General features: G+C 43.0%; 2 protein-coding genes across 2 annotated transcripts in view; one reads left to right on the plus strand and one right to left on the minus strand.

Annotated features, from left to right (window-relative positions):
* The window catches only part of VKORC1L1 (vitamin K epoxide reductase complex subunit 1 like 1), a 72291-nt gene extending 69251 nt beyond the window's left edge, over nt 1-3040 (minus strand). Inside the window, exon 1 of the mRNA XM_028511263.2 lies at nt 2733-3040. Coding sequence (XP_028367064.1) covers nt 2733-2926 — 194 coding nt within the window. The 5' untranslated portion in view covers nt 2927-3040. The remainder of the gene's footprint in view (nt 1-2732) is intronic.
* A 14372-nt stretch (nt 3041-17412) lies between these two features.
* On the plus strand, nt 17413-18065 carry LOC114507695 (40S ribosomal protein S26-like). Its single transcript, XM_028525653.2, has 2 exons — nt 17413-17533; nt 17761-18065. Exons 1-2 carry the CDS (start codon nt 17448-17450, stop codon nt 17930-17932), a joined length of 258 nt encoding a protein of 85 aa, XP_028381454.1. The 5' UTR covers nt 17413-17447; the 3' UTR covers nt 17933-18065.
* Nucleotides 18066-19713: the final 1648 nt, after the last annotated feature.

Here is a 19713-nt window from a genome sequence, read left to right on the forward strand (position 1 = left end):
TTTTACACAGAAACTCTCTTAGAAGGGGTCTAATGTAACTTACAGTAAATACCTATAAAGAATATTCTGCACAGCACTGACCAGCATGGCTCAGTTGGCTGGACATCATCCCACAAAGTGATAGGTCACCAGTTCGATTCCCAGTCAGGACACATGCCTGGGTTGCAGGTCAAGTCCCCAGTAGGGGGCATGTGAGAGGCAACCACGCATTGATGTTTCTCTCTCTCTTTCTCCCTACCTTCTCCTCTCTCTAAAATAATAAGAAAAATATTCTGTACATTATTTTGATTCTCTTGCCACACTTTTAAAATAGTTTTAAATAGACTTTAAGTCTTTACACTCTGCCATAGAGTGAGCAATATACACTAAAGCAATTCACATTTAAAATACATAAGTGACTATATCTTAAACAAGAAGTTTAAGAAGTTACTTCTTAAAGGTGTTTATCAGACACTACAAAAAATACCTCTAACCGATGATTAACAGTTGCAACTGAATCCAGGTATTGATACTATGTATCACCATCAATCCTATCATTCATCTGGTAAGTATATTTTAATACTACTCCCATCTAACATATAAAACAACCGAGGCTCCAAGAGGATAACTGATTAACTTGAGACCACAGTCTAACAAGTGATTGAACTAGGAACCCATCAGGGTTACTAAATGTCAGCTGGCAGGCTGGTGCAGGGTTGCCAGTCTTTACTAATTTATATAAAAATGAAGTCAAATTTTTAAAAAGTAAACTTTTTAATATAGCTAAATGATTCCATTTAAAGGACTTTTATTCTGAGAATGTGTTGTTTCAAAATCAGTTTAAATATCCCTTTTTACAATGAAATGATGATGACAATAAATAGTGCTGTGGGTTACTGTTGGTGTTTTTATTGGTTATACCAGGCAGGACAAAAAACTGTCAACTCTATTACAGTTCCCAATTTGGGGGGGACATAATTCTTTTGAAATCGAAAAGTCTGGAAACTATTTCCTTAGACAGTGATGCCTCCCAAAATACCAGAGGATTTTACACATTCTCTTTCACTCTCTCTCACTTTTATGATTCTCTCATCAATCTCCATTCTATCTGAATTAGGACACTTAAGGATTGAGAAATGAGAAGTGAGTTTTGGCAAATCACATGAGTTAATGCTGTATTCCGGTAGAGGACTTTCCTCAGGATTTTTCTTCATTGGTTAACTTTTCTCATCCTTTATCTTCAATTCTATTCACTCACACCTCAGCTCAAACATTCTTTTCCTAAAAGAGTCATATTTTTTAATACTACTGCTAAATGGCAATCAATACATAAGTCAAAAAATATTTAAGGCCTTTTTCACTTTAACAAAATAAAAACTTTTATTGATATTTATTCTACCTACTTCCAAAAGAATATTGGTCTATAAATCAGACTCAAGCCATCCTTAAATAGGTGAAGTTTATAAATAGTTGTAAGACAAAAACTCCAATGCTAGCTTGTTCATGTAATCACCAATATGTAGGTCAAAATAAAACTAGTAAGCTTATACAACACGGTCTACCTAGCAATTGACAGGAGGGGAAGAAACTGTTCAAATGTGAGTAACTGTTAACAAATTCAAAATATTAGGCATAGTAGGTCTCTTATGATTGTAACCTATCAATTATGAAATCATTTATTTCACATTTGCTACTTTTAAAATGACCCCTCCTAAATTAAAAGGTCACTTTTAAGGTGTAAATTCCTCTTTTTTAAAGTAACCTGCCCAGGTAAATCTATTGCAGAAATAAAATGTAACAGATAAATCAACTACAGTATTTTTAAAAACCTACTATCAGCAAAATAAACCAATACCCACAGTTTAGCAATGTAGTTTTAATTTTCTCTGGTGATTCCATTACACTATAGTGTCAAACGTTTAAAAGTCACCCCAATTCCCAAAATATCACTACACATGACCTACTCATATTTTACTCAAATTAAGCTTAAACTAGACCCAAAATCAAACCATTTCCCCGCCCTAGACACACTGAAATATACGAGGGGGAATCCAAGAAATCAGTTATGTTAAGTGCTGGCATCTTCTTCCAGAGTAGGGTCAAATTCGTATTTGCCCGTAAATGTCACTGTTTTAAGAAGTCTGCAAATTCTCATTAGCGCTATAGAGTACAAAAAGGCCTGACCACGGAAACACCTGTCCTAGCACTGGGAAGTCAGAAGGAAATACAACCCCTGAGCCTATGCCGGTCGCACAGGCTCGGACTACAGCGATCCCTGACCACTGGTAAGCTGTGACCTCCCGACTCCCCGGAGCAGGAGCAGGGTCGTTAACAGGCCTGACCCGCCTCCCCCAGAGAGAACTAGGAATCTGTCAAGCCGGCTGGGACCCACCCTCCACGAACCTCTCTCGCTTTTTGCCAGTGCGGCCCCAGCCTGCCCAACCGCTCCCCCGTCCGCTCTGGCCTCCCGGCTACACTCTGCCACCTCATCCCTCCCGCCGTTCTCGCGGCCCCGCCACCGCCGCCCAGGAGGCCTGGTCTTGAGGTACCCCTGGGTCAGAGCCCCTGGCCACTACCCTACCCTTGCCCCTCCCCACCCCACCCCCACCGGCCAAGCTCCCAGCGCCGTGGGTCCCTCAGCGGCCCGGGCCCCACCGACCCCCAGGCCCGAGCTCCAGCCGCGCGTTCCCCTCTCCCAGCCTCCGCCCTCACCCAATCGGCCGTTCCTGGCCCGCTCCCCCCAGCCAGGATACCTGGAGGCAAGGGCAGCAGAGCACTTCACCCAGGGCCCCAGGTCGCAGAGGGCCCGGTGCTCGGGGTCCCGCTCCTTCTCCCGCTCCACGTGGTAGGCGTAGATGGAGAGCAGGATCCCAGCGGCGCACACTGCATACCGGGCCACCCTCTCCCACCGCGGCACCGACACTCTCAGCAGGACGGGCGCCGCCATCTTCCCCCCTCCTCCTCCGCCGCCGCCACCTCCTTCGCCGCTGCTGCCGCCTCCCTCCGCCTCCACCTCAGCAGCCGCCGCCCGTCGGGGCCCGACCCAGCCGCCACCGCCGGTGCCGCCGCCGCTACCGCCACCGCCTCCGCGGCCACCGCCACCGCCGCCTCGCCCCATTGGCTCGACCGCCTCCTCCAGGCCCCGCCCCCACAGGCGCGCGGCCCAACCGCCCTGAAAGGAGGGAGCCCAGCGAAGCGGGTAAGGGCACGCTGGCGCCGAGGGAGGAGCAGAGCGCGCAACTGCTGGGGAGGCCACCCTGCAGGCGGAGACAGAGGCGGTACTGCGCGCCCGGCAAGTAGGGGCTGAAGAAAGAGGAGGGGCAAAGGGAGGGGCAAAGGGAGGGAAGGGCGGGACTCCAGGAGGGGAAGGGTAGGGAAGGGTCCCAAGGGAGCGGTGATCAATTGCCATCCTTTTTTCTTTTTTTCATCATCACTTGATATTTTTTGACATAATCCAAAATAACCCTGGCCAAATGCCCATTATTGAGCCAAGCTTGTATTACCTGATCTTCCCCAACACTACCTCCAGGCACCTCCTGTTCAACAGGTGTGAACATAACTATTTTTTTTAAGTATTTCTAAATGCTTTGCTTCTCTATAAACCGAATTGAGATGGCTTAACATAATTCATGTAATGCTGGAAAATATAAAAATGAACAAAAAAATCAGGATGATGAACCAAACAAGTCAGAATAAAAGAAAAGACTAGAAGTAAGAACATACATAAAAAGGCCATAAGACCTTGCATAATTATTACAATTGAGCCATTCAATTTGGCTCTGAACTTCCCGGTGACCAAAACTAAAAGGAAAACACTTGTGTGTTATTCTCACTGTCTCTAAGAAGAAACAAACCATTCTTGGAGATGGTTAGCTTTATCCTGATTGTAACTCTCAAAGGTATTTCAGAAGCTTTATATACTGATTTTGAGTAATTACCGTCCTTTTATTATCTATTGTTGAGTAACAAATCACCCTAAACTTAGCAGCTTAAAACAACCCCTTATTTTCCCACAGTTCCTGTGGGTCAGGAATTTGAGTGCCGCTTAGCTGGGTCTCTAGCTCAGGGTCTCTCACAGGGCTCCAGTCAGGTGTTAGCAAGTCTGTAGGCATCTCAGGATTGGAGAATCCTCTTTGAAACTCACTCACATGGCCTTTCTTCCATCCAAGTTCGGCTATGTGTTTGGGGGGGGGGGGTTCTTAGAATATTTTATCTGGTATTTCTATATTTGTATTTCTGTATTTTGTGTTGGCTCAATCCACCATGCCAGAACCACATATCCGAAAAGATTTATATAAGCTTGTTCATTACCCCAGACTTGCTTTGCTGGGTTAGAATGCTGTACCCTACATTTTCTGCCAAAGTTTTGGAAAAGGTCACAGCAAGATACAGCAGGATCCTTGAGGTGTGGCAGTAGCTGGCCAGAAAATTTTCTATAGCAGTCTGTGAAAGCCCAGGCTCCCAAAGCCCTTCAGGAAAACACCACTCAAAGTAAATGTCCTATCAAGAGAGGATGAATATCTCATCTTCTCATGCAAAGGATAGTGGAATCTGATATTATTTCTTATTGTCAGTACAGAGGAAATGCTCATTTTTAAATATTAAATGAAGAGTGGACCAGTAAACATTCTATGTATACAGATGACATACTGACTCATGAAGTAAAGAGCTAGACACTGAACACATACCTACATACTAGGCACTGTGTCAGCCTCTTGATATATTATATTTAAACTTTATAAGGTCTATACAAGGTAAGCATCATTATCCTCAGTTTTCATGGAAGTAAAGCAAGTCTCAGAGGGTTAAGTAACTTGCCCAGTTACCATGAGAATAAAGCTTCAGTTAGTACCCAGGCCTGTCTGATTCAAGTGTGACTCCTATTTCTACCAGTGGGTGTGTCTTCCCTCTGAAAAACCACCTCTCAATTTGACATGGATATTCTGTTTGTTCCCAGAATGTAATAAATGGATTATTCACCAACCTAAACTTGGTTTCAAAGCTCCAATAGGAACCCTGAAGCCCATAACTTCCTCCACTAAGCCTTAAGTCCCTATCATTCTGTTTTACCTATATTAACTCATTTAATCCTGACGACAATGTGGGAACCATTATTTTCTATGCTTCACAAATGAAGAAACTTAGGTTCAGAGAAGGTAACCTGCTGAAAATCACATAACTAACAAGATGCAAAACTTGGTTTCAAGCTCCAGCAGTTTGGCTCCCAGGTTCATGCTCTTAACTACTGTGATATGAGCTAAAAATGCAGAGAATTGGAGTTATGATAAAGATGACAGAGTAGATTAATGTGGTAATGGCATCCTCCCACAACCACATCAAAATTAAAACTGAACTACAAAACAAACATTATTGAGAACCGTCTGAAATCTAGCTGAGCAGCAGTCCTATAACTATGGATATACAGAAACAACTTTGAGACTAGTAAAAGGGGCAGAGAAGCAGAACAGGCTGGACCCACACTTATGTGTGGTAGTTAAAAATCAGGAAGTGTATATTGACTACAGAGGTCCCTCCTAAGGAATGAAGAGTCTCATGCACACACCAGGCCCCCCAGCCCAGGGTTCCAGTGCCAGGAAGAGAAGTCCCCATGACTTCTGCCTGAGAAAACCAATGGGGTCTGTGACTGAATTAGACCAAGCACTTCTGGAGTCAAAGGGCTTTAAGAGGTGTTCCTCCTAAAGGACCCAAGCACAGACTTACTTGCTGATGGACTCACTCTGAGCTCTAGTGCTTGGGCACCAGCTGGAAAGGTTCTAGGGACACATGGGGAAGAAACTGAATGGTCCAGATTTGGGGTGAGGGCTGGTGGGGCAGCTTTCTGCCAGACAGCAGTGCTGGCTGAAGCCTTTGTTCCTATGCTGACCCCTCCTCCTACAGAGGGAGCAAGTGGGCACCATATCTGAGTCTCTATCAACCTGGCTAATACCTTTCACCCTGCCCTGATGACTCACTGAGACCCTGCACATCCCAACATTCAGGCCCACCCAAGTCAATTACAGTGGCTTTTCAAAACAAATGGCCTATCTTGGCTCATGCTCTGGAATTTCCTAAATTCTGTCAAAGATTCACAAACTTCAGACAAGCAGTATCTGGTTTCAGCATGCTCCATACTTCTTGCTAAATGGCCCTAGGTCAGACAATAGTGTCAGCCAGACTCAGTTTGCAACTTGACCTCTCCAAGGCACCTCCATGCCCAGCACAAGTAGCAACCATGTGCATATCACTTTGTAGCTCATGATGGACACAGTTGGCAGCTGACCCCACTTCCTGGGAGGCCCCAGAGCCAGCCCATCCTTTTACTAGCTTTAGATCATGCCTGAAGCACCACCCAACCAACTGCACAAGTGACACACTCAAGGGGAGAACTCAGGGGGCACCCAAGTCCCACTGAAGGGAGTCCAGCTCTGTGGCATCAGTCCCTGCATAGCAGCTCCTCTGCTGTAGTCACAGCCGGCCTTCATAGCTTATCAGCCTGGGGGTCAGTCCCTCCCCATTCACTTGTCAATAGCAATCAAGATTCAACTACAATAGGAGGGTGAACACAGCCTGCCCAGCTCAGGTGACTGGGGAAGCTGCACCACTGCGTTCTGCAGGATGCTTAATACATAAGGCAGCTCTACCAAGACCAGGAGACATAGCAGCTCTATCTAATACAAAAAAACAGACTCAGAGAGGCAGTCGAAATGTGGAGACAAAGAAACACATCCCAAATGAAAGATTAGGAGAAAGATCCAGAAAAACAACTAGATGACATGGAGGCAAGCAAACTATCAGATACAGGTTTCAAAACAATGGTGATAAGGATGCACCAGAAACTTAGCAAGGATTTCAACAGGATTTTTAAAAAAAGATATAGAAAACATAAAAAAGAGTCAGTCAGAAATGAATACACTAGAAGGAATCAACATCACATTAGATGAAGCAGAAGATGGAGTCAGTGATTTGGAACACAAGGTAGCAGAAAACCCCCAATCAGAGCAGCAAAAAGCAAAAAGAATTTTTAAAAATGTGGATAATTTAAGAGGTCTTTGGGACAACATCAATCATAATTACACCCACACCATAGGGATACCAGAGGAGAAGAGAGACAACAAAGGATTAAAAACCTACTGAAAGACATAGTGACTGAAAACTTTCCTAACTTGGTGAAGGAAAAAGACATACACGTTCAGATAGCACAGAGCATCCCAAACAAGATGAATCCAAAGAGGCCCACATTAAGACACATCATAATTAAAATGTTGAAAGACAAAGAGAGAATCTTAAAGCAGCAAGAGAAAAGCAGTTATCTACAAAGGAGTTCCCATAAGATGGTCAGCTGATTTCTCAACAGAAACTTTGCAGTTCAGAAGGGATTAGCAAGAAATAGTTGAAGTGATGAAAAGCAAGGTCCTTCCCTGGCCAGGTAGCTCATTTAGCTAGTACATTGCTCCGATACACCAAGGTTGCGGGTTTGATTCCTGGTCAGGGCATATACAAGGAGCAACCAATGAATGGATGAATGAGTAGAGCAGCAAGTTGATGTCTTTCTTTCTTTCTTTCTTTCTTTCTTTCTTTCTTTCTCTTTCTTTCCCTCTCTCTCTCTCTCTCTCTCCTTCCTTTCTCTCTCTCCTTCCTTTCTCCCTCTCTCTCAAATCAACTTTAAAAAGAAAAGAAAAAATAAAAGTAAGGACCTACAACCAATATTACTGTGCCCAGCAAGGCTATCATTTAGAATCGAAGGACAGAAAAAGAGCTTTCCAGACAAGAAAAAGCTAAAGGAGTTCATCACCACCAAATCAGTATTAAATGTTAAAGGGTTTTTTTCTGAGATGAAGATTAAAAATATGAATAATAAAATGGCAATAAATGCATATCTATCAAAAATTACTTTAAATGCAAATAGATTAAATGTTCCCATCAAAAGACACACAGTGGTTGAATGGATAACAAAACAAGACCCTTACATGTGCTGTCTACAAGTGATTCACCTTAGATTAAAAGCTACACACAGACTGAAAGTAAACAGATGGAAAAGGATCTTTCATGAAAATGAGGGTGGGGGAAGTCTGGGGTATAGAGACCAAATAGACTTTAAAACAAAGGCTCTAACAAGAGACAAAGATTGACCCAGGAATTCTACTGATGTGAGAGACAAGTATCACTCAGTTACCTCTTATACATGCCCTGGCAGGGAACTGAACCTGCAACCCAGGCACATGCCCTGACCAGGAATCAAACCAGTGACCTTGTGCTTCATGGAACAATGCCCAGCCAACTGAGCCACAATGGTCAGGGCAAGGGCAGAAATCTTTGTCTGCTTTATTAACTACTGTATCATTATCTAGAATAGGACCTGACCACAGAGTGGGTACCCAGTAAGTACAGTTTGAGTGAATTATTGAATGAGCACTGAAAAAAAAAGTTAATTATTAGTACCTTTACAAAAGTAATAGGCCCACAGCAAATATCTTTTCCCAAATTAAAAAAAGGAAGTCCTCCTCACAGAGATTAGGGGATTTTTTCACCATCCCAGAACAAAAGCAAAAACTCAAAAAAGTTTTACCATAGTGTTCGCTCTCTCTGCCTTGAGAGAGGTATACATCTCTCAAGTCCTCTACTTTCCTGAGGATGTCAATGCCCATGAAGTGGTCATGCAGTTTCCCTGACTCATCATCCCATATCTTCAACTCTGATGACCTTTGCTTCCATTCCACATAAGCTGCACACAGTGGCCCTTGTGATTCTTTCAAAGGGCCAGATCTCTGAAATCTTAGACTCTAATCTTTCACTCTTTGTACTTACCCTCTACAGAAGATTGCATTTTCCAAGATGGCTGCAAGGAGAACTCCCATCCCATATGTTCTTTTCAATTGTGAAGTTGGCCCCTGCTCCTATGGAGAGGTTGAGCCTACATTCCTTCCTCTTGAATCCATGAGGGTCTGTGACTCTGGCAGTAATGATGCTCTGTGCCTCTTGAGGCTGGATCATAAAATGTGATATCACTTCTCTGTAGTCTTCTTGGGATACTTGCTTTTTGCACCCAGCTGCTATACTATGAGGAAGCCTAGGCCACATGAAGAGGTTGCATGTAGATCTTCCAGCCAATAGCCTCAGATCTCAATGGACAGCCAACATCACTTGCCAGACATGGAACCAAAGGAGGCTTTGAGGTACCTCCAGCCCCAGCCTTGGTAAGAGCATGAGAGACCTCAGTGAAAACCACATAGTTGAATCCAGTCAACTCCCAAAACAACAACAAAAAAATGTTGTTTTAAGCCTCTAAAGTTTTATTCTGCAAGAGTTAGCTGAAACACCCTCTTTCCTTTTAACTCTCTGATTCTCTTACTCGCCAAACCTAGTCTCTCCCTAGAAGCCAGCTGTGTCCTAATCAAGTTTTCTCCACAGCCCCAACAGGTGACAGGTTCGGGTATCTCAGTGTTTTTTATGACTACTTCCAGACTATTTGTTATCCTGCTTGGCTAAGCCTAATGTCTCTGTATCTCCTGCATTCTATCTATCACCTTGAATGCTTAGTTTATGTGACTGCCACATAAAGTTTATGGGGTTCCCTCTCTAAGGATTTCTAAGGTTCTCCATGGAGGCTCATATGCCACCCATACAGAGGTGAGTTAATTTGCTCATGGTTTACACTACAGCCAGCAGTGAAGCCAAATACCAGCTATTCCTAGCTTTCTCTACATACCACATTTTCTTTTCTTGCATATATTTTCTTTACAGCATAAAGCCAAGAACACTTTTGAGCTAATCAATGTGAATGCTTTCTGTTTAAAGTAAAACATAATAAATAAACCCCCGCCAAGATACTGAATTCCTAGTGGGACTATGTGCTAAAAACAGTTGTCTTCAAATATAACTCCTATGAACGTTTATCACTTTGTTTATTTTAAAACTTCCTAATGACTTCTGAAGACATAATATGAATTCCTCGACAATTCACAGGATGCTCAAGAACAAATTATTCAAAACTAATTGACAAAAAGCTTTATCTTCCTTTATAATTGAGTGGTGACCTTTTCTTGCTGGCATAGAAAATATTTTGTAGAAGAGGCCTCTGTATGTTAGGACTAAGGCCCCTTCGAGCGACCTTTTGGCTAAGAGTTGCACACAGCACAAGCTAAGCCTGATCTTTTACATGACAAATACACTTCACACAAGCATATTGTATGATGGCACATTTTGAGCATCACAGGAATTGGTCCAGACTAAGGGCAGAGAGACAGTATTGTGTAGGTTTAGAACCAGGGTTGGAAGCACAGCTCTACCTCCTTGCTGGCTGCATTTGCCTGGAAAGGTATTTATCCTTCCTCTGCTTCAGTATCTTCATTTATAAAATGGGGACAGCAATAGGACCTGTCTGAGAGGATTCGGGGAGGATTAAATACATGGTGCCTGGCACATAGTAAGTGCCCAATAAATGCTAACAATTGTTATCTTAATCTTTGTTTCTATGGGTAAAAGAAAAATGTAGCCTTCAGTGAAAAATAAATCCTTCCAGAAGCAATGGCTTAAAATAAACTGCTATTTGAAAACCAAAAAAGTCTACATCCATACCACCCTGAATGTGCCCAATCTCATCTGAAAACCGAAATGATCATATTGGGGGTAAATAGTATCTCAAATTTAATTTTGGATCTATATTCCAGGACCTCCATGAAACATATTAACTTGTGTATTTATTTAGAAGAACATTTAACAACTAATTTAAAATGTAGACCCCAACAACTTATAGGTACAAAAAAGATCACATTAAAGTTATAACTGAATCTTGTGGATTTTAAACACCAGATGACTATGCAAGAATCACTTTCCTTCCCCAGGTATATTGGGAGATTCCCTCACCAAAAAAGTGTGTTCATGGGTGCATGTATTATCCTTTGGTTCACTAGACTGATGGTTCAAATCTCAGCTCTACCACATACAAGCTATGAGCAAGTTACCTGTTACTTATATATTGCTGCATTATAAGTTACTCCAAAAGTTAGTGCCTTAAAACAGCAACAATTATTTTATTATTTATCACAGTTACTGTAGGTTGGAAGTTTAGGAAGAACTTGGTTGTCTCAGTGTCTCATGTAATTGAAATCAGACAGCAATTGGAATGGGAACAGAGTCGTGATGGAGCAACTGGGCTGGCTGGGTACGTCTTTCTCCCTCTTCACGTAGTTTCAGGACCTGCCTGTGTGATTATTCCATGTGAGTTAGTTTGAGCTCTCTCACAGCATGGCAGCCTCAGGGCTCCAGGAAAAGTATTCCAGTAAATAAAATGAAGAGTGCATTCCCTTTTCTGACCTAGTCTTGAAGTCATATTACCTCATTTCTGCTGCATCCTATAGGTTACAAGAGAGTCAGAGGCCTGCACAGATTCAAGTGGAGGGGAATAGGCCCATCTCTCAAGGTTGGAGGACCAAAGTCAAATGCGGAATAACATATGGGTTAGGAGGCATGGCAGCCATCTTTGGGAAATGCAGTCTGCCACATTACAACCTTTGCAAAACTAAGTTTCTCATCTGTAATAGGAGGATGATAATAATATATACCTAAGAGGGTTGTAGTGAGAACTAAGTGAATAAACACATGGAAAGCACTTAGAATAGTGCATGCTCCATAAATACTACCTGTTATTTTCCCCATTGTCATCATCAACCTTTTTATTGCTCACTTAACCAAGACTGTGCAGTCAGGGCCTCCACAGGTTCTCGGAAATGCCTCTCTGAGCCCAAGTACACCACTGCCTTTGACATCTATTTCCCTGAATCACTGTCGTTGTCTATAAATCTCCCACCATTGCTAGTGTCCTTGCTGGCTGAGCCCAGATTCTGCAGCTGCTGGTACCCACAGCTTCTCAGGGGTGCCAGTGAGTAGATCCCACACTGGCTACTTACAACCCACTGCTGCTGTTTGCCTCAGCATCATTACTGCTACCAAGCCCAGACTCCGGCAAGCAAACCAGGATGTCCACAGAGCAGCCATCTCTGAGCTGATCTTCCCCCATATCCTGCTATTACTTTATTCCAGAGGGGCAAAGACCCACTGGTTCCACCAGCCATGAAGCAGGTAAAACAACAAATAAGCAAAGAACTCCTTCCCTCAGTATTGCGCTCAGTATTGCGCTCAGTTGTGGAGGTTGTTACCTGGGCCCCAAAATGGTGAATTGTGTAGTAAAATCATTTTCTCATGATTTTCTCATCATTTGAAATGATTTTTCAAATGATAATTTTTCTCATCATTTTCTCATCTGTTTCTCTTCTAGGGCAAAGACTCTCCCAGAATGGTTCTGACATGAGACCCAGTGCTGTTCCCCTGGTACTCCTGCCCCCCTCTTCTCACCCTGATCCTGTTTAAACATCTGGCTAGCACAGCAGGTGCAATTAGGAATCTGGTAGGCTCCACAGTCTGTTTCCGCTGGGTCCCAGAAAGTCCTTCCTACACATTCACATAGTTCTAAATGGTGGACAGGGTGGAAGCTGGTTTTCCCTCAGAGTCCCCCATTTAGGTCAGGAGATGCAGATGGGTACTTAAGAAGAAGGGAGCCACTTAGGCACAGACATTGAACACATTTAAGTCCTGGCTCCTGACTGCCAGGATACCCTGCCACACCTACCAGAACCTCTGTAATCACTTCCCTGTTCAGGAAGTGGCCATATATTTGGGAGAAAGTTTTCATGATTTCCTTGACTGCTGATGTGGTAGAACTGTTGCCCTGGACAGGTGAGATGGCCCCACCAGGAACAGAATTCAGTAGATGATTTGAAGGAGGTAAAGAGGGTCATGAAGGGCTAGCTCACCCAGAGTCCACTCTGACCCTGGGAAAGGAGAGACCACAGTTGGAGGCTGAAGGAGCAATTGTCACAAGTACTTCAATGGCCACTGGTGTCCACACCATGCACTTTAACCACAAGTGTCAATGTTGTTCAAAGGTGGCTGGGGGACTCAGAGTATCAACAGCATCACGGATCTAGCTCCCCTGCAGTGGACATTTGGTTCTCTTTTAGGTTCACAGGATCTAAATCTCTCCTACATTTGGTCAATCTCCACCTAAGGAGGCAGAGCCCACCTCCCATGGAAAAAGCTGAAAACACCAGACAGTTGCTTTTCCTAGCACTGCTAGAGTTAGAATGTGGGAAGACCCACAGGCCTTGTGTTAGGGAGGGTAGATGCAGTGGCAGGATCTATGTCTAGTTTCTGAAGGTGATAGTGACAGGGTTCTGGTGCCAGTGGAAGAAAGCCAGGTGTCCACAGGGGATCAGGGAGTGGTGTCTTCGCCAGTGGTGGAGCTTCACTAGCAGCTCCCAGATGGGATCTGGGCCTTTGTTGCTGTTTATAGAGCTTACATCATATTTTCCCTGACCATCCAGGAATTTTGCAAACTATCCAATATCCTCTTAATAAATTCCTTTTCTTTGTAAATTAGCCAAAATTGATTGTGATGCTTGCCCATAGGACCTTTACTAATATTGACACTTTAAGCAGTTTTTAACTCTAGGAGTTTCAGAGCACAGCACCCTCAGCAGGAAGGGACACCAGTATCTACAAGGATGCTGCTATCCCAGCTAGGGCTAAGGCCTGCCAAGGGGCTGTGGATGTCAACCAAAGAGGCCAGAGCAGGGGAAAGAACATGATAGGAGTTCTAGGGTAGCAAACCTGCTAGTTCTCAGGAACACCAGTGGAAGGCTCCCTTTAAGGGTGGAAGATCCTACAATAGCCAGGTGAAGGTGAGATCCGGAAACATTTGGGATCTTCATGAATATTGACATGACCTTCCATTTACTGACAGGCTGATGCAGCCCCAAGAAGCCTGTTGCTCCACAGCAACCCTTACCACATACCAGAGAACCTGCAGAACTGGCCCTGGCCACTGATTGTAACCTCACAATGAGGGCCTCAAGGCTTATTAGAATGCCTGGGGCTGAGAGGGAAAGGATTCTGGAATTTGTTGTTTGTTTAAATTTGTAATTAAGGACTCTCAATCTTTTAAAAAAAAACTTTATCGATTTTTAGAGAGAGAGGAAAGGAGAGAGAGAGAGAAAAAGTGCTTATTGTTCCACTCATTTATGCATTCATTGGTTCATTCTGGCATGTGCTCTGACCAGAGATCAAACTAGCCACCTTGGCCCATTGGGTAACACCCCAATCAATCAAGCTACCCAGCCAGAGCCAATCATTTTTTAAAAAGCTCTTTTAATGCCTTTATCTATAGCAGGTGATATAAAAGCAAAAGGCCCTGTAAATCCAGCCACCCACATGATACTTGAATTCCTGAAATAACCCCCTACCAAGTGCCTTTCATTCTATCTGCACAATGAAGTGGTTAGAAATGTTATCCTAGGTATACGGGGCTAGAAAACATCAGTCGGTAACATTCACCCATGCCCATGCTGGCCCCCTGTAACCTATGAAAACAGTGAAAAAGCCAAAAAATTCCATTCTCTTTAAACAATGGTTAACTGCTTTGATGAAAACTGAAAAGTGAATTGTAAATAAAGATTTGGTCTAATTATTTTTATTTATTTTTATTTTTTATTTTTTATTTTAATTGTTGTTCAAGTACAGTTTTCTGCCTTTTACTCCCATCCCAGCCCACCCCCAGCCCTCCCTGCCTCCCTCCCACTTCCACCCCCCACCCCTAGTTTTTGTCCATGTGTCCTTTATAGTTGTTCCTGTAAACCCTTCCCCTATTCCCCTGAAATTCCCTCCCCTCCCCTCTGGTCACTGTCAGCCTGTTCTCTATATCAGTGTCTTTGGTTATATTTTGCTTGTTTGTTTGAATTTTTAAAGTACACCAGAACATGTAGAATGTTTCTGCAATTATTAGTCCACTCATTTTGACAAATAAAACACCAAAGATCTCCCTAAAGAGATAGACAAATCAAGTTCTAAAGAAAAAAGCAGTGGGAGTGTCTAGTATAACCAAAACAAGAGATCAGTTAAAAGTTCAGCAGTTAAAAATTCCAGAACCAAGAAAAATGGTCTAAAAGAAAAGGAAGGCCCTAGTTCTTTACTCCTTTAACATTAGGATATTTTTCACAGACAATTCCGAATTTGGTAAGAAATATGAACTGTGGCCTGGTGGTTGACAGTAAGCATTTCAGAGTTCACACACACTCTCTGGCAGACTGTTGTAGCCAAAGTTGTGGAATCGTGCTTGACCACTCCCTTATTCACAAGACTTGGCTCAAATGACTGTTTATAAAAGTCAACTCTAGCCTCAAAAGGCAAAAGATTGTAGAATTGTAGAAGATAATTTAGGCTATAAGGAAGGAAGGAAGGAAGGAAGGAAGGCCTCCTTTTCTCAAATAGTCCCCCCTCATTTGGGGTAATTACAAGATTATAGAAATTTCTGCAAACTAAAGCATCGCAGGTTTGATTCCCAGTCAGGACACATGCCTGGGTTGCAGGCCATGACCCCCAGCAACCGCACATCGATGTTTCTCTCTCTCTCTCTCTCTCTCTCTATCTCCCTCCCTTCCCTCTCTAAAAATAAATAAATAAAATCTTAAAAAAATAGACTAGAGATTACATTAAAAAAAAAGATTATAGAAATATTTCTGTAAGGTCTACCTTGAGGACTGCAGCACTATTTGGGGTGTGTGCTTATTGGAAAACAAATCTTATCAATTAACTCATAGAACAGTCAAGATGAAAGGATCTTAGGGAACATGTGTTCCCTAATTTTAAAAATGAGGAAATTAGGTTCCAGAAAAGCTAAGTAACTCACCAAATAGAGAAGAGCAACTCTTAGGTCAGCCAATCCCACAAGGGAGCCAATATGGAACAAGTTAAGCAACACAGTAATGTCTGTACTTCAGGGAACAACCAGTTTGTCCTTTGCTTTTTGCACCCTCTCCAGCATGAAGTATTTCTCAACTTTGTGTTTGTGCAAACTCTTGAGCAGTGCAAACTCCTGAACTAAGAGACACTCACTCCACATATTTGCAATTGAGGGCAAAGGCTGGGATGATTTGGCCTTGCTCCAAACTCCTTTCTTGGATGCATAAGGTGAAAGAAAAAATTACCTTATTTTCTAGTTAGTTGAGTAGAGACAAAGCTCATCAAGTAAGAATAAAAGTTTACTTTGCTCTTGAGGTAAAAAAAAAAAAAAAGGTTTCAAACCTGAGGAGAGTATTGACTAATTACTACTTTGTATAAGACTTCACAGCTGGCCAAATGGCAGGGAATACACCCAAGCACCTATCTGATGTTAATGCTGGTTTACTTTGAAATAATTTGCCTGCTTTTCTATATGTTTCCCTTCAGCCCAAATGAAACTTAACTTTTAGTTCCAGATATAAAGTAAAAAAACATGGAAATGCAATACAGCATTTTGAAAACACCAGAGTGAAAGGAGAAAAGTTGTACCTAGAGACATTCAGTGAAATTTGATACTGAGAGACAAGGAAAGAACAGGAAGGGTGAAGAGAGGGTGAAGAGAAGGGTGAAGGTTGAGAGTTGAGCAGATATTTTTACCAGAAATATTGCTTATTGGACTCTCCTCCATTAAAATATTATCCCCGGAAACAAGATTAATATTTATTCCCTGTGGTTACCAGAATACAAAAAGGAGCCTGGGGGAGGGAAGCAGTGAGAGAAAGATTGAAGGAGGAGAGAGAAATAGGAGGATTTGAGCGAAAACTGGGGAAATCCCCAAGAAAGTTAAGGGAAAGTCAAGTCTTGCTTCACTGTTCTCCCTTCCAATTCTATTTTGCTCAAGAACGGATTCCAAGCCCTATTTCGGCTCTCCCTCATATTTTAAATCCATGCCTGTTCCTCACATAATTGGGGAGGAAAGCCATGAGCTGGTACAATCTGCTCCCCCACCACTTCCAGGATTTTCCTCATGGAAATACAACACAAAGTTAGGCAATGCAAACATTCACTCCAGAGCAGCCAAGGAAGCCTTCGTTCTGCTGAACCAGAATGAAGCTCAAATAAATATGCCAGGGAACAACTTAAGCAAAATAGAAAGAAAAAATGATTTTCCACTTCTAGATATACTAAAATGCATTAGCAATAGCTTTGGGGTCTAAGAAAATCCAACAAGTAACAAAAGATCGTTTTCATTATGGCCTAATGAGAGTGTGGTTGAAGCAAGTGAATAATGAATCAAGGTTGACAAAGGCGCCTACCTTCGTATTTTGTTTTTTTAAAAGCTGTGTCCTCCCCTTTCCACTTTATTATGGTATGATTGACAATAAGGTCTGTACATATTTAATGTACAATGAATTGGGGATAAAACTGTGTCCTTTTGGGTCACATGGTAATTAAATGCTTACACATTTTTAATGTACAGGAATGCTACCTGGATCATTTGAAAGGCAGTGCATAATAATACTAGTACATGTCTAAATTTAGCTGTTTTGTAGAGAGTGCTATCTTTGATTAAAATAGTGGGTTTATCTCTCTCAGGTCCTTGCTTCCAATGACCAAATAAAGAAAGAACAGTGGTCATGCCAAAAAAAGGCCACAGCCAAGTGCAGCCTATTCACTGCACCAACTGCACCCAATATGTGCCCAACAACAAGACCATCAAGAAGTTCATCATTCAGTCCTGGCCAGATAGCTCAGTTGTTTGGAGTGTTATCCATAAACCAAAAGACTGCAGGTTCAATTTCTGATCAGGGCACATATCTAGGTAACAGGTTCAATTCCCCAGTTGAGGTACTGACAGGAGGCAACTAATTGATGTTTCTCTCTCTTGTCAATGATTCTCTCCCCCTTCCTGTCTCTCTAAAATCAATAAACATATTTTTTAAAAAAGAGGAAGTTCCTCATTCAAAACATAGTAGAGGCAGCAGCCATTAGGGACATTTCCAGAGCAAGTGTCTTTGACACCTATGTGCTTCCCAAGCTGTATGTGAAACTACAGTACTGTGTGAGTTGTGCTATTCACAGCAAGGTAGTCAGGAGTTCTCATGCAGCCCAGAAGGACTGAACACCTCCCTCATTTAGACCTGTGAGTGTTGCCCCATAACCTCCACCAAAGCCCATGTAAGAAGCCGAGTCTTCAAGGACTGAAGAAAAGTTGTCTGGAAAAAAAATAAAATGGAAATTGTACTTAAAAAAAATAGTGAGTTTAAAAGACTCCAATTAGAGCTATGGCAATGTGCTAGGCCATAAATGGTCATAGCCAGATCAAGACAATGATGGTGGGAATGAAGGGGAGGAGAAGGCAGAAAGGAGAAATGGTTCAAAGATACAACCAAATAGGACTTGGAGAATATGTCGATGTGGTGGCAAGGGTGAAGGGAGAACCAATGAAGGCTCCCAAGTCCCCAGGTATGGCACACGGTGTGCCAGTCACTGAGCTGGCAGATGAAGAGGGAGGAATGAATGCATGCTGTCATGCAGCCAGTCAGCATGCTCTCACCAAGTGCCAGCAGAGGACCCTGTGTTTGCAGCTGGCTGACGGATTGTGGGCCATCAGGCAATCACCAACCCTGACTGTCTGTCTTCTCAATCACAAAATAAAATTGTTTTAAGAATCTAATACCGTCATTGTATTTAACAGTTGGTATAGATATTCAGAAGTCTTCAGACACAACTTCTGACCAAGATGGAGGCGTAGGTAGATACACTGTGCCTCCTTGTACAACCAAAATAAGGGGGACAACAAATTTAAAAACCAAAAACAACGAGAACTGCCAGAAATTTGAACTGTGTGGAAGTCCAACACCCAAGGAGTTGAAGAGAAAATATTCATCCAGACTAGTAGGAAGGTGGAGACAGAAAGCCAGATGGAGAGGACTCCCAGCATGGTGGTGGCTGGAGGACAAGGTAGTCCCACATTTGTGTGAGGATAAACCGGGAGGAGCAACTGGGGAACGAAGCAGACCACACAACCCAGGTTTCCAGCATGGGGAAATAAAGCCTCAAAACCTCCGACTGACGGTTTTCCTTTCCCAATGAAAGCCTTTAGTTGTATATTAGGTCCTTGGCTGTGCTGATGGCCAGAGGCCAGGGACCTCCTCAGTCCCTTTGGGTTTGCCTCTGTCCTTGAGTGTTTCCTCCTGAAGTTCTTCTTTGGGAGTTTCTGGTCCCTTGAACCATCTCATCTTTGTTTGCCACTCCTAGGGGCAGAGCCAGGGCTGTCAGATGGTTTGTGGATTCCCCACCCAGACTCTGCTCACCATCTAAAAATCCTTTCATTCACACATCATTTTCCAATACTGGAAGTTTCTGTTTTGCTGTTCTTAGGTCTTTAGCTTTTAGGACCTCGGAGTCTCTGTCTTTGCAGCCAGTACAGCATAGAACCCCAGAAGTGGAGACTTTAGGCCTTGAAGGCTGGGACATCTGTTGGGTGTGAGCAAGAAGCTTGGTATTCACTGGCTCCCCACTGTCTCAAGCTCTTTAAGTGAAGTGAAGACTCAGCACTGGCACTTGGAGGACCCTTCAAGGCCATCTGGAGCAACTAACCAATGAACAGGCACTAAGAGGGGTATTGCCTCACTGGAGGTTACACAGTGAATCAGAGGGCTGGCCCAGACCCAAGGGGCTCCTTTTCCAGACATTTCTTGGTACCAGGTCTTTTCTGCCAGGTGTTTGAGGTCCTAAAGCTTATATTTCCTGGGCTCCCACAGTGTGCTTAGCACAGGGCTAGTGCCTTGAAGGAACTGACATAACTTGGTTGGTCCCCTCCCAGGAATTCAGTTACAGGGTATGAATGGTGAAGAGGGAGGCAGACAGGTATAATTGTATAGTCTGGACTTGATACCA

This window comes from Phyllostomus discolor, chromosome 3 (assembly GCF_004126475.2).
Source record: "Phyllostomus discolor isolate MPI-MPIP mPhyDis1 chromosome 3, mPhyDis1.pri.v3, whole genome shotgun sequence".
Lineage (NCBI taxonomy): Eukaryota > Metazoa > Chordata > Mammalia > Chiroptera > Phyllostomidae > Phyllostomus > Phyllostomus discolor.